The 14,396-nt window shown below is 36.3% G+C and overlaps 1 protein-coding gene across 2 annotated transcripts; it reads right to left on the bottom strand.

Annotated features, from left to right (window-relative positions):
* Positions 1-4,224: 4,224 nt before the first annotated feature.
* On the bottom strand, positions 4,225-13,868 carry LOC103327943 (uncharacterized). 2 transcript variants are annotated; one of them, XM_008230323.3, is made up of 16 exons: positions 13,732-13,868; positions 12,494-12,835; positions 11,372-11,615; positions 10,692-10,969; positions 10,336-10,506; positions 9,387-10,145; positions 9,190-9,284; positions 8,603-8,665; positions 8,385-8,473; positions 8,217-8,282; positions 7,426-8,055; positions 7,217-7,288; positions 7,002-7,072; positions 6,843-6,900; positions 5,299-5,563; positions 4,225-5,053 (listed from the first exon to the last, which is right to left on the bottom strand). In XM_008230323.3, the coding sequence occupies exons 2-16, from the start codon at positions 12,766-12,768 to the stop codon at positions 4,407-4,409; spliced, it is 3,783 nt and encodes a 1,260-aa protein (XP_008228545.2). In that variant the 5' UTR covers positions 12,769-12,835; positions 13,732-13,868; the 3' UTR covers positions 4,225-4,406. The 2 variants fall into 2 exon arrangements, with proteins under 2 accessions (XP_008228545.2, XP_008228553.2); XM_008230331.3 differs by having other exon boundaries at positions 11,378-11,615.
* Positions 13,869-14,396: the final 528 nt, after the last annotated feature.

Genomic DNA, 14,396 nt, shown 5'->3' with positions numbered 1-14,396 from the left:
AAAACTGGGGATCATCACTCCGACTTCTGGTAACACGTGAGAAATTAAATGAGCTGGCAATGAGCTAGCAGTGACGAATGACTCGTCATCACGTTGACTCAATATGTCATAATATATAAGCAATGCATGATTTATCTTTGAAGATCTTGATTGCATCTTGCCACTGTTGATCTCAGCCACAGTAGGTATCTTCAACTAGACTATCCTAATCTAATTAACCTAGAGCTTGATGAATTACATGTGCAATTACAAAGTTGTCAAGGGAAGCTAAAAGACCTTAGCTAAACATAACCTAACATCGAGCCTCAAGACCTCGGGCATATTGCTCATTGCCATGGGCGGAACCAATGCAAGGGCTACCCTTGGCTGTAGGGAAGGTTACACTACAAAAAAAAAAAAAAAAAGTGGCAACAGTTACCATTTTGTCACCAATTTTGGTGACTGTTGTGGGGGTTACTAAAGGTTTTAATCTTTTTCCATTAATTTATATATATATATATATAAGTATTTTTCTAAATGAAATTCACCCTTTCGTGAATAATATGCTCTAATTCCTTTTTTTTCTTGTGTTTACAGTTAGCGTGATTTATATGATTTAATATATGTTATTTCAAGAAAAACTACAGAAAATGTAAGTACCAAAAAAAATTATCATTAAATTTTAAGCTAACAACTTTAGCTAGCCCACTCATTAAAAATTTCTAGTTCCACCCTTGTTCATTGCTTAGAACCTAAGTCCAAAGCATAGAGATAATTAGGGACTTCAGGTCATCAAGTGTGAAGGGCCTGGATCCCAAACTATAATCACCCCTCATAAGTGTTTTCAGTTGACTCGTTTGACTGGGGGTCAACGTATACCTTGACCGTTTACCAAAGGGTAGGAAGTTGCTATGCCCTTCACTTTCAGCTCATGAATCTAATAGTAATACCTCAATATTTGTGAACCAAATCCAAATGCAAGATTTCATTATAATACACAACCACCGCAAGCCATGCAATTTACCAAGCATGGGCCGGCTCTATACAAGAAATATTTCTCCTTAATTAACAAGAGATTAGTTAATAAAAAGCTAGCGCCTAATAGCATTTCCAACCGATATGTCAAAAATACCACATAGATATCTAACGGCTAGAAATAATATCTCACATCACTCCAACCGATGTGTCAAAGCTGATGTGGAATGAAGGTTGAAGGTTGAAATGTTATTTTTGACATCCCAAAAGTAAGATGTCAAATGAATATTTTATTATTTTTTTCTTTTCGTTTCTTTTTAATTAAAAATAAATCAACACTAAAATGTAATAAAATAATAATTTAATTTGACATATCGGGTGGAGTGTAAAGCTGTGCAAGATGTCAAATTGCCACATCAGTCATTAAATTTAAATTTAATGTTTAATATTTGACATCTCCCTTGAAGATGCTCTAATATAACCAATATGTGCCATGGGAAATACCAACTCTTGGCCTCTAGCTGAACTGTAATGAATTAGTGCCATTACCAACTTATCAAAATAGAAGTTAGAAAAGGGGCGCAAAGTTAGAAAGGGGTAGGGAAAATATCACAAACACAGATACCATGGGGCCTTGAATTCCCGACCACTCGGGAGCACACCAAAGACTTGGACCAATCCAACATACATCCATTTGGTCAAAATAGAAGTACATACCTTACCAAAATAAAGTAATAAACTTAAAGTTCTGCTAGTGCCCTAAGGCACAAAATGCTAGCTTGCTTTCTAACTAGAAAACCTAGAAGAAAGCACACACTAGAAATGTCTTATATGACTTCTCTCGAGTGATGGATCAGCTGAGCATATTAACTTTGTAGAATGATCAACAATTATAATTGGTCAATAAAATAGTTAATTAATATAGCCTACAGAGCTTGGTAGCCCAAAAGAAAATTTATTTTACAAATCTTTCTGTGGAGATTCCGTGTAGAAGAATATGGACGTCGAGTATGACATGCTTCTGTAGTTGATTGAACACTCCATCCCCTTCTTTTTTTTCTTTTTCTTTTGCATTCTAAATTATACCACTTTTCTTTTTCCTTCTCGATTGGCCTCAACTTTTCTGTCCATTAGGATCGACATTGAATAAATTAATTATGTATAAACAAAGGTTGGCATATCCATCATTATCAGCATGCCTTTACTATCCTCATTGGATATCATAGGCTACAAATAATCCTATCTTCCCTTTACTTTAAAGCATACGTCTTTTTTTATTTGGTTTGATTTATCAGACACTAATGCTGCCTGCGTCATTACTTTTTCCAATTAAAAATATATATAAAGAGTGAGAGGCAAAATATTCTTACGAGCTTTACCCAATCAAAGTGCTTCATGCCAGACCAGAAAGGAAAAAAAAAACAAAGTGCTTCATGTTGTTGTGTGAAACACATCGAACGTGTAATATAGAAAATTAGATATAAATCCAAAAGGTGAAGCATTCATTAGGAAAAACTCATGTGTTTTATAGGGTTAGAGCCCTTAACTGAGTATATATTATGTTAAACTTTCTCCTAGGGGGTCGACACTTGCCATGCATGCCCTCAACCACCCTATAGGTCTAGTCTTAAGAATGCATATGTTTGTTTTAATATGTCACGTACGTCGTATGAAATTATCTGTCATATCCTTAATATTTTCATAAGAAATACTACGATAAATTGATATATCATCTCCTTCGTATTTGAAAAGAAAAACACCTTACTGATATCCAACCCGATTGGGAAGTGTGAAGACTAATCTTTGTTAAGAGTCAAATACTTCATTTTAATGAGTAAACAAAATTGCATTCAAAATTGAGACTTGAATTATGCAGCAATGAATATTAGTTTTTAAATCATATCGTATATATTTATATATAAGAGTTTTTTTTGTCATTTGATTGATAAAGCTGACCTGATCTAGCATAAAACATGCATAAATATAAAGGGGGGCAAATGGTGGTAGACCAAATCCAATACTTCTTGCAATTGATTAACATTATCGTCTAACATTAATACTATTGACTTGTAGTTGGTGGATGGCGGTTTGTATTGTGCATATATTATATATGTATATAATATGGTTTTGTAGTCAACTGTTTTAGCTATATATTAACAAAAGTAATAATAACCATACAGGGCATATTTTTTTATCCTAATGAGTTTTCAGGAAGAAACATACACAACAGTACAAATTTCCAACAACCCCTTCATCCATGACAGCTGATTTGATTAAGTGGGAAATTACAAAAAAATTATGAATCGGGTAACTTAAGAATAAGGGAATAAAGAATCGGATTAACTACTCCTTTTAGTTATCTAATTCCTAGTTTTGAAGGTATTTAATTACGGATTTTAGCATGGAAATAAAAATATTTTATTCTTTTTCTTCGATTATAGTTTGATGAATAAACCATTTTCGATTTAGTTAGTCTCTTGACTGATTTTTGTCAAAAGAATAGGTTCATGCTCCAGCTAGAAACTTGATTTGGATTTTGGGACCATTTCACGTCAAGTATCAATTATGTATCTAAACATGAAAATTAAAAATACTCGTATATGTATGTTTTCCACATTTTTGCCATGAGTCATGACACAATAGTGTGGCAGGCTGCCCTAGGCCTACGTCTAGTGTTGAAGGTGAATGACCAAGATGAATGAACAGAAACAAAGGCAATTACAGTTGGTTTGGGCCATTAAGACCACCTTGGCCCAACCATGCTCTTCTCAGAGAATTTAAAAGGAAGAGCTTCATCACATCATGGTCCATTGTGAATGCTTTCTTCAAAACACCTCAACCATATACTTGCCAAAATGCTTTTATTCTATGTAAGTTATAACCATCCTACAAGCTGTCTGTCGAGACTTTGGAAGAAGAATTTCAGGAAATTTACAAATCATTTTATAAATCAGTGTAGCACGCACAATTAACTATCAAACGTCCACAATAATTGGATTCACTAGCTTAAAGTTTAACTAAGTATGAACTACCTATGCACATGCTGCAGGTTACGTCATTTGATCATGGCAATACGTCCGCCGCTTTACATTCAAGTTCGATACCCCTCTCTCTACATTAGACTAATTTAGAGTATCGCTTTGTCAAAAAAGTATAAACTACCTATCAATTAGTTTTAGTTTTAGTGTGCCTCCACATATATGATCACACATCACACTTTAGGAGGGGATATAAAGTGCTTGAACAATAAAAGAAATACACATCTAGGTATCACATTAAAAAATCTTCAATTACCTCGAAATTCATTGCGTAGAAAAAATTACAATGTGTAGTTAGGTGTGGTGTGGTGCATGCTCTGGCTATACTAACTTGGCTTCAATCTTAGAATTGGTTTTGGATTTTTGATATAACCACCAAAAGAGAACCGGGGTGAAATAAAAGTAAAAGCTGCCTTACATAAGCATCAACTCTGAGAGATCATCCATTGGTATTTCGAGACCAATGGAATCATGATCTTGCAGGCCGTCTTCATCAAAGTTCAACCATGAACTGAGATCTTGGTTCTCTTCCAGTGAATCTAATTCATGTAGTTGCAAATTTGCAATATCAGTGGGTTCATCTGCCTCTTTAGATGATGGCGGTGTAGGAGCATCACTCCGCAATGGTGGGCCCGTCCTACTTTTCTTATTGCTGGCATTAGGAACTGATTGACTTGATGAGTGAGTATTCTTTTGCTTGGATCTTCCTTTTGTTTTGCGTTCACTTCGGGAGCTGTCCAATGATGTGTTACCAACTCCACTAGGTGAAGTGTTTCTTAAGTTATCCAAGGTTTGGTCCTTACTTCTCTCACCTCTGTTTCCCTTCGCGTCGTGAACAGTGCTGTCAAGAGCTGAAGTTAGCCTTGAGGAAGCACTTCCAAGTCCAACAACATCAGTAATCAGCACTTCCCTCTTTCTGCCCTTGTTCAAGTTCGACATCGATCCATGCTTGGAAGAAGCTTGACCAGACGAGTCAATGACAGCATGAAGAACCCCTGATGAACCCCTGTCATGGTTATCACTAGGGGAATCATATCTCCCAAACGCACTGGATACTGCACCTGCAGAATCATGGAACAAATCTTGTATGGTTATTAACTTGGTACCCCACAACAATCATTGAATGACATTTTTATACGATATAGTTAAAAGATCTTTACCCTTACAACTTGAATCAGCTAAGAACACAAAAGGTGAGGTAAAGAATGATAAAAGAAAAAAGATATGCTCCTACATTAAATTCTCAACTTTCATGGATACATATTGATATCAGTAAACCAGCATTTACAGGTCTAAGTCGACATACCAGATCCTCTGACTTCCGCTTGATGGGAACCTTCATTGCATGTATTACTGGCAGTTCCAGAGCCAACACAGTCGATAGATTTTGCAGCATTGTTGCATGAAAGTTCAGAGAAGATAACATTCTGCAGTGCAGGATCAGTAAAGCAACTAATGCCCTTTTCTTCAAATTTTCGACATCTGGCAAGTGTGCGTTTGAGAAAACCCAATGCCACTTGTTTTGAAACCTTACGGACTGCACTTTTTGAACCACTGCTCCCACGGCAAGCCTGTAAACGTTAAGTTGATGGAAAATGTTCAGTAATCTATCATATGCTTTGGTTCATCATTAATCTGATTGCAAATTCACCTTACATATTACGATTATAGCAGACATAAGTATTCCTCATAAACATTCACATATAGTGGTACTACTCCACCCACATCTGTCTTCCAACTCCATCAATCAAAACACATCCACATCATAGACAATAATATTCGATCAAAGAGAACACCATGCCCATCTCTAATTATGCCTACTGAGAAAGATGGTGTTGGCCAGTACACGCCTTGCCAGTGAGATAAATTGTAAGATGAAAGGGGAAAAAAGAAGGATTGCTCACTGTAAAGAGGACATAAGTTGCTTTGGGGGCTGTTTGTCAGTACTTGAAGTTATTTCCGAACGGAAAGGATGGTTATCTTCATTGTAGGGATGGGGACAAATTTGAAACAAAATGGGATGGGAGTAGCATCACTTATCCAGGATTGCAGAACCTCTAAAATTAACTGATACAATATGTTTGCACATGAAAGATAGTGCAAAGAATCATTGATAGCACAGTTAAGGACACGAGATACTCTTTTTTTTCTTTTTGGTCTATCAGAGCAATTCGCTCATGTTCAGGTTTTCTAACTAATATGATCAGCAAGATATCAGAAAATTATCCACTGCTCCCACATTAATTAATTAATTTGTTTGTTAAACAGAAGCAGGTGTTGACTAATTTGATGTGTGCCTAACTTCATCGCTCACATCCGTGGATGAAGGCAGATTAAGCTCCAAAATACTATATTAGTGAATTTATGAGAAACAACCTAGGTTTAGTCGGTGATGGGAACACTACACATAACACTCAACACAGTGCATTCCACTCCTTAAATTAAAAAGAATCCCGCATTAACCTCTATATGGATTCTGGAATAGACACAGATACACACACTAATAACATAAAGATTGCTGTCCTTTCTTTTTTATCAATACATGCCTAGTTGTGGAAAGTGAAGTAATGGCAGGAAGAAGTGAATTCTAAAGAAACCTGCGCAAGTTCATGAATTTTTATCTAAGGACAAAGGCGCCCTAAGATAAGGGGAAGTTAAGAAGGATATGTTTTTGAGAGGATAAAAGCATGGCCATGAAAGGGTATCTTGTTCTATAATAGTACACAACAAACCCATAGGTACTAGTTTAATATCTTGATCAAGAAGCATATCAAAGGCCAAAATATTAAAGACAGATGAACAACTTAAAAATGAATAAATATAAAACCAAAAATGAAAATAACCAATTACCAGTTGTTTCCTGTAAGCAATCTCAATAAGTTGATCCATTGCAACTAGTTCAATTCTCCTGGTATATGAAACGACATTAATCTAAAACATCACGACTGAACAAAGAAAATAACTTAAGTAGTACAATCAGTAAAATATCCACAGCCTTGTGAACCCTACCGTCTTTCTGCAGCTCTTTCTTTCTGAACAATTTTATCAATTTTTGCTAAGTGTTTCTTCTTCGTCGCAATCTATTAGTTATGTAAAAGAGATGTAAGAAATGGAAAACAGGAAGGTCAATGGAAAATAAGAGGATAGTCATTATGAAAATTCACTATGCATAGATACTGTGATGCATATAGCCTGTACAAACAGAATATTTAAGAAAATGCAACCTGTTGATGCAGCCCTTGCTTGAGTCCCATTATATCTTGATTAATCACTTCTTCTCCTTCTGTAAGATCCGGCTGGAGCAAGGCACCCACCAAAAAAAAAAAAATGGGGAGAAAGGTAAGAAGTATAGACAAAACCACCAAAAAATAACTGGAATAAATTTTTTCCAGGAAGGTAATATTAAGGACCAATGTCTGAGATGAGTGCTTACCAATGTCTCCGGACATAAACCAATACTCTGCAACTCCAGGAGGAGCCTGTCATCCAGGCACATCAACTGATATTGGCTCTCTGAGGAAGGCAAGTCAGTAGTCTTGAGTTCCCTAGGTTGCAGATGACCAAGATCAGTTGGACATATTTCACAGGCATGCCCCACATCAGAATGTGAAACGTCCTCATCTGCCTGCCACTGTTCATGGTTGTGTACAGAACTGGGCATGCTTCTATTTCTAAATGTATTAGTTGCAGCACTTCTATCACAAGAAAGTCTGTCCAGCAAGCTATTTTTCTGAGTCTGAAAATCTCCTTGCGACTCAACTTCAGATTCTATCCTGTCCCAATCTTTGGGTTCAACGTCAATCTGATTACATGAACCACAATGAGAATCATCACTCGCACACCGTAGGTGCAAATTTTTCCCTTCACTATGATGGTACAGTTCTTCACTTTCATCTTCTTCAATTAAAGCAGAAAGAACTCTTTGGTATAATGGAGTAGCCTTTTCCAACCTTCTCATGTCAAAATTTTCACATAAAGCATCAGTCTTTGATGAATCTTGATTAAAATGGTTCCCTTGTCTTTCCCCAGAACAATTAGGGAATTCTCTATGCATAAAAACACCCTGCAAGAATTAGTTCACAACTAATCAATATCCACACAAAAAGTTAAAACTTATTTACTATCCTTTTCTCTCTTGAGTTTAGTTTTGTGAAGATATGAAAATAAAATGAAATGCATAAAAACAAATGAAAGTTCACAAGAACTAATGGCTAACTGTATTACCGAAACATTATATTCATCACCAAACATCTGAGACAAACTCTCACCAAGCTCCTCTGCAAAACTTAGCTGATCCATCCAATATCAAAAAACGGGAAGAGGAAAAATTTGTAAGTGTCTGACCCAAGAATACTCATTAAATTTAGATGCATCAGGGGACCCATTTAATACCTGCCGCTGTAAGTAGGATATGTCCTCTGAGCTGAGAGAACCAAAAACTGATTCCATTTTTTTCCAAAATGGGCCAGAACTTGCAACTTCTGCAGAAACCAGGCAGAACTTTAGTGACAAATGCATGGATGTGTAACAGAAATATGCTGCTTTTGTAGAGAACTGTTAAACTTTGTGTGTGCGTGTGTGCTTGTGCACTAAAAGGTCAAGAAGCATACTACTGGCATTCCGAGCAGAATTGGCAGCCATATACAGTTCTTCATGATCATCATCAGATTCACCTGATAAGGATATGACAATACATATTAAAAAGTAATATTCCCAAATTCTACATCTAAGGCCTTCTAATACAAGTATTTCCACAATATTTCATAGTAGACTTGGTTAAATAAAACATGCATGCTAACAAACCAAACACATATAAAACAGAAAATGAAAATAACGAAAAAGATATTTTTTTAAATAGACACAGTATAATTAACATTGAAAAGTAAAATAACAAAAACTTCTCCCTAAAGACATGGAACCTCTACAGGACAACAAGCAAGTGTTTTATTCTCCAACATTTCACATCCTTCAAAAAAAATTTGAGGAGGAGGACTTTGAAGAACTTTAGATGCCAAAAGGCCATCAATATCAGTTAACTTCAAAAAAAATCTAGTGTATTCCATGCAAAACTGAAATATCAATTCCAGATCCACAATGTTTATTAAAAGCCCATCAATATCAGTTAACTTTGAAGAACTTTAGATGCCATAAGGAATCTGAAATTAACCTAGCTGAAGTTGCATTATTTTAACACTACCTGTGAAATCGGGTGAGTCATTATATGTTATTGGCCCAACACGAGTTGACCCCTTGCGATCTTTCAGCTTTTTCGAGGGTGGACGACCTGTTTTACTAAAAGACCATAAAGTATGATTAGATTTCAGTCAATACACTCAATTCATTGACGCAATAGTCAACAATACCAATGGGGCAGATAAAAAACAGTTTAGATACCTTCTATTCTTATCGGACATAGGTTTCATCCCTTGAAGAGGCTTTGTGGTTGGTAAATTCTCTGGTTTCTCCATAACTGGAGGAATCCCAGGCCTTGTCAAAGATGGACCTCTTCCACTTCTTCCTTGCCTTCGCACACCATCTCCAATGTCATTAGTTGGTGATTTATTCTTCTTAATGGACAGTAAGTGATCCCCAACTTTTTCATCTGCAGCTAAGGCAATGTCACCACGGTCCATTCCCTTCTCTTTCAACTTTTTTTCCCCAGCTCCCGATTCTTCACTTCCAGATAACCCGTATGGAGATGAAACATTCTGAAGTTCTCTTTTAGATTTCGTGGAATGATTATCTAAACTGCTTGTAACTTGTGAACCCTTGGTCCCAACATTAGAAGTTCTAGCACTAAAATCAGAAGTTGCAGCACCTTGATAGGAAACCTGAGCCTCAGCATTGTTTGTTACAGGAGAAACTAAATTTGTTCTCCTCGTGCGAGAGCTTTTATGCGGTCTCTGACCAACCCACTGGGCCATAGGATGAACAGAAGAACCATTCGATGTTGCACACTTTTGATTATTCATCACACTTGCTGCTTGGACTTTGTTTTGACCAGTAGGCTGTTCCAAACCTTGAAAAGCTCCAGACGGAACATTAGGGGATGAGTCTATATTCGTGACGGAACCAGTTCGTGGTGCCCTAGAAACCTTTCCTTTTATCACAGGATTAGGACTTCCTGCACGGTTATCCTCCTGAGGATTTAGCCTGAGGCACAGATTCACAAACAAATTAACAGTCTCATTTAACCACAAAAGTGAATTTTGAAATCCCAGTGTCAAGGTTATCAGGCGCAAACTGGTTGTCTTTAATCCAACAACTTCAAATGACTTTGAAACTCTACTAGATATTGTAAAAATCATAGTATGAATAAGATAACTCAGAATGAAATACATACTTAATGTTTCCTTTCAACACAACCCTCTGCTCTAATACAGCTGAACGGTCTTTTGGAACAGGAGCACTTTCCAGCTCATTCTTGAGTACTGTACAGGTACTAAGATTAGAAGGTTCAAAAGATGGTTCCACCAACTTATTGATTCCACCAACTCCAAGTGAAGCTTTTAGTCTGCAACATATCAAAACCTAAGTAATCATACTTACCGAAAGTATCTCTATGCTCATTAAGCAATCATACTAAAGATATCATGAATGAACACTAAGAAAGTGTGAACCTTAAGCAGAATTACACAAATTAGAAAATTCATTTTGATAGACAAATATATGTATATAATATATATATTATATGAATACCTGAAACCTTGAGCATCACATATGCGTAGCTTAGAATCACCACTCAGCTTTGGATGTGTAGCTCGTTTTATATCCCGTTCACCACCTATAATTCTATTACTCACTGCTCCCACCGAACGTTTCTTTTTTATTTTGTGATCCAACCCTTCACCTCCAGCAAGCAATCTGCGGGTCTTTTCTTCAATCCTAGCAGAAGCCCCACTAACAGCCTGAAGCTTATTTTCGTCCTTGTCTGTGGTCACCTGCTGCCTTGAGGTGGCAGCTGACCTAACATCTGCCTGGTAGCATTTAGAAAATGCGTACATCTTAGAAAGAAGCTTGCATTGATCACTTCAAGAAGCATGAAAGTAAATATTGAACTAAAAGAAAAGCTGCAAACAATCTAAATGCCTGAAAACTCGCCAATCAATTTAGTATAAAATTCTGATCCAAAAGTAGGCTTGATCAAAACTTCTCTTTTATTGTACTTGTCTGTGGTTTTTTCCTTGAAGTATAAAGACTAAAGTAGGTTTATTTTGACTGCATAATGAAGCTACAGAAGAGTAACATTAAGAAAATCCAAGATAAATCTATTTTTGCATAATGAAGCATTGGATGCCATTTCAAAATAAATCTATATTTGTTAAGCCACAGGTACCAAGATTAAATTGAAAGAATTACAATTACTTCAGAATACAAACCCGCACATCAGCCACTGACGTCCGAACGCGTTTATTGAACCCAACGCTCTTGGCCCTGTCTTCCAATCTTTGAGTCATATTTTCTTGAGGGTTTTTATGAATTTGACTTCCCAATTTCACTAAGTTTGCTCCATTGGACCTCTCACTCGATGAAAGATCGCTTCTCTGTCTCTTCTTTGAACTCAAAGCTTCTCTGTACTTATCCAATTTGAAAATGGATTCACGCAACATTTTTGCTCTGTCCCTGGTAGAAAAAAGCATGTTGTTAATATATGTCACGCAAATTCTAGTGAGTGCTCCATTAAGAGAAGATTACATCGACTACAATCTTACCATTGCAACAAGGCGCATTTGTTTAGAAGTTGATACGAAAAGCGTAAGGCGGACGCTTTGCCACAAAATGTACTCTATTTGAACGAGGCTTAAACCTCTTTTGTGCTGCAGGTTTATTTTTTTATATTATGATAGACTTTGAGAGTTGTTAGGAGACTTTGTATTATTTAGGTGTTTTACTTATGCTCTAACTGCTTTAGATAGGAGACTTTGTATTGTCTAGGTGTTTTACTTATGCTCTAACTTCTTTAGATAGAATTTGAGAGTTGTTAGGATACTTCGTATTCTCTGCTGTAATTATCTACATAATCAACTGCACCCCAAACTCCTCACGTCTTAAACAAAACCACCGACACCAGCAGCCATATTCCAACCCTAAATCCCTAGAAGTTCATCAATCTAGCAAAAACCCATGAGATTAGCTTCAATATAATTAAGTTTGATTGTGAATTTTTTTTTTTTTTTCTGGATAAAGCGAGATTGGGGGTGGGGGAGGGGGGATTCGAACATCTCTCTCTCTCTCTCTCTCTCTCTCTCTCGTGTTGTTATCTCTAACTTAACTTTAAAGTCAGGTGTTCAAAGTATCAATGGAGATGATTTACTAAAGTTGTACCATTAAAAACCGGCACCGCGATTTGCATGATCAAATGCTCCTTTCGATTCAAATTTAATGAACCACCAAGATCCTTAATTACTTTTGACACATTAACAACAGCTTCAAAGATGAAGAATTTTGTTGAGAAAACTGTCATAGTGAGAAGTAGTTGCTGTAGGGTGAATGGACTTTACCTGGCCTTTCTAGACGCATCTTGCACGCTTTCCTTGAAGTGCTTTAGCTCCTCTGTTGCCACCGGTGGTGGAGGTTTCGGATGGGCAACTCCAAAAGAATGGTCATCCGATATACTACCATGAGGAAAGCCCAAAACCCTTCTAAGTTCTCCCGAGCGTGTATATTTTTGATTGCCTAAGGTAATGGGCTCCAAAGGCAAACACTGGGGCAAAGGAGGCATAGCTGATGATAGTGTTGCACTACCCCGGTTTACATTATTCCCAGAATTTAGCATTAGTCTCTCAGTTGCCTAATTGGGCAGCTTCTGAAACTGTCCAAAATCAACTTGAATTTGTTTGTACCTGTCATCACATAATGACCAACAAAAAGAGTAAGTTTCCTTTCAAGTACTTGCCTGCGTTATTCTGCAGTGAACTAAAATATGTGCTAAAAAAAAGTACAAAATACTAAAGAAATACAAAATACTAAAGAAAACTTCTATTGGACAGGCATATAATGCCCTGCCGCTAGACCCAAAATTCCCACCTGAGAGAACCAAGAATACAAGCTCAATTGAGCCTCAAACAGTTATTTGAACTAGTAGGGCATTATTTGAACTAGTAGGACAGTTATTTGAATACTTACATTTATCAGCTAATGCAAAAATATGTTTTTTTTTCTTTCCCATGCTTTCTGACCAACCAAACAGGACGATTGCCTTATTGGACATCAACCCTCATTGCCCTTGATTACATCTTTGAATTAAATTTTAAAGTTTGCACAAACCATCTATGACCATCCCATAAATAACTCTAAAAGTAAGAATACCAAATTTTGAACTTATGAAGTTTTCATAATTTCCCAAAAAAAAAAAGAAAAAAAGAAATTTAAACATTATAAAATAAAAGTCCGTAGAACTACGCCCAAACCCTTTTTGGCTCGGAATTTCAAATTTCTTACAGCTAAAACAGCATAAGAATAAATAAATAACTACAGAATTTCCTTTCAAATTTTCGCTTTATTTTTGCCCTGCATTACCCAGGTTTTCCAGCAACCAACCATACTTGAAACTTCAAATAATAACTAAGAAAGAAAAAAAAATTAGCATGCCCCAAAAACCTGCGAAGCCCTAAAGTTGAGCCAACTTTGTTTTAGAAGAAAGAGAGGAAATTCTAGGGTTTGGGCTAAAATTCATGCGAAATTTGAATGAAAGAACATAAAATGAGGGAAATTTGAAAAGCAAGGGTTTGAACAGTACCTGAGATTCAAGCAAGTCAAGCTCAGATCAAACCCGCAAACGGAGACCCAAGAACGACGTAATAAAAGCGGGAGAGATCAAGTCCAGCTGTATATATACATTCTACACAGATTCAATATACGCACACGTAATAAAAGCGTATCTTTCTTTTTTGTTTTTCGACCAAAAAAAAACTTACGTAAAACCCCAGTTTCGTTAATAACTTGAGAAAATACGAAGGAAGTACATGGAATGTTTAGTGAAACTTTAGGAGATTTTCACTTTAATTAATTATCTACTGTTTTGGGAACCAAAAAGAAATTGAGGCAACTAATTGCATAGGTGGTTTGATTGGTTTAGGGTGATATAATGCGCACTAAAGCGGATGTGGGCTGGGCCAATTGGGGATGCAGTGTGCTCGCCCTTTTACATTCGAGTTCAATCCTCATCTCGTACACTAGAGTAGTTTGAAATATTATGTTGTCAAAAAATACACACTAATAAATATTGTTACTTAAAAAATGTTTGATGGGAAAAAGAACATTGTTACTTAAAAAATGTTATTAATTATTGAAATATAACTTAATACATCATAGTTTTTAGTTATAATGATTTACATCTATTTTTTTTAGAGTTTTCATACCGACATTCCTTGAGATTTTTTGCTTTTTCAAAAAATTTCAATG

This window comes from Prunus mume, linkage group LG1, assembly GCF_029339155.1.
Source record: "Prunus mume cultivar Tortuosa linkage group LG1, ASM2933915v1, whole genome shotgun sequence".
Lineage (NCBI taxonomy): Eukaryota > Viridiplantae > Streptophyta > Magnoliopsida > Rosales > Rosaceae > Prunus > Prunus mume.
Note: the sequence above shows the minus strand (reverse complement) of the source record. Positions and strands in the feature narration are given on the sequence as shown.

Excerpts from the sequence above, each read along its gene's own strand:
- LOC103327943 (XM_008230323.3), bottom strand. The coding sequence starts at position 12,768 with ATGCTAAATTCTGGGAATAATGTAAACCGGGGTAGTGCAACACTATCA. Across the intron at positions 11,616-12,493 it reads GATGCGTCTAGAAAGGCCAG|GGACAGAGCAAAAATGTTGC; the intron begins GTAAAGTCCATT and ends TTTTTCTACCAG. Across the intron at positions 5,054-5,298 it reads AGCGGAAGTCAGAGGATCTG|GTGCAGTATCCAGTGCGTTT; the intron begins GTATGTCGACTT and ends ATGATTCTGCAG.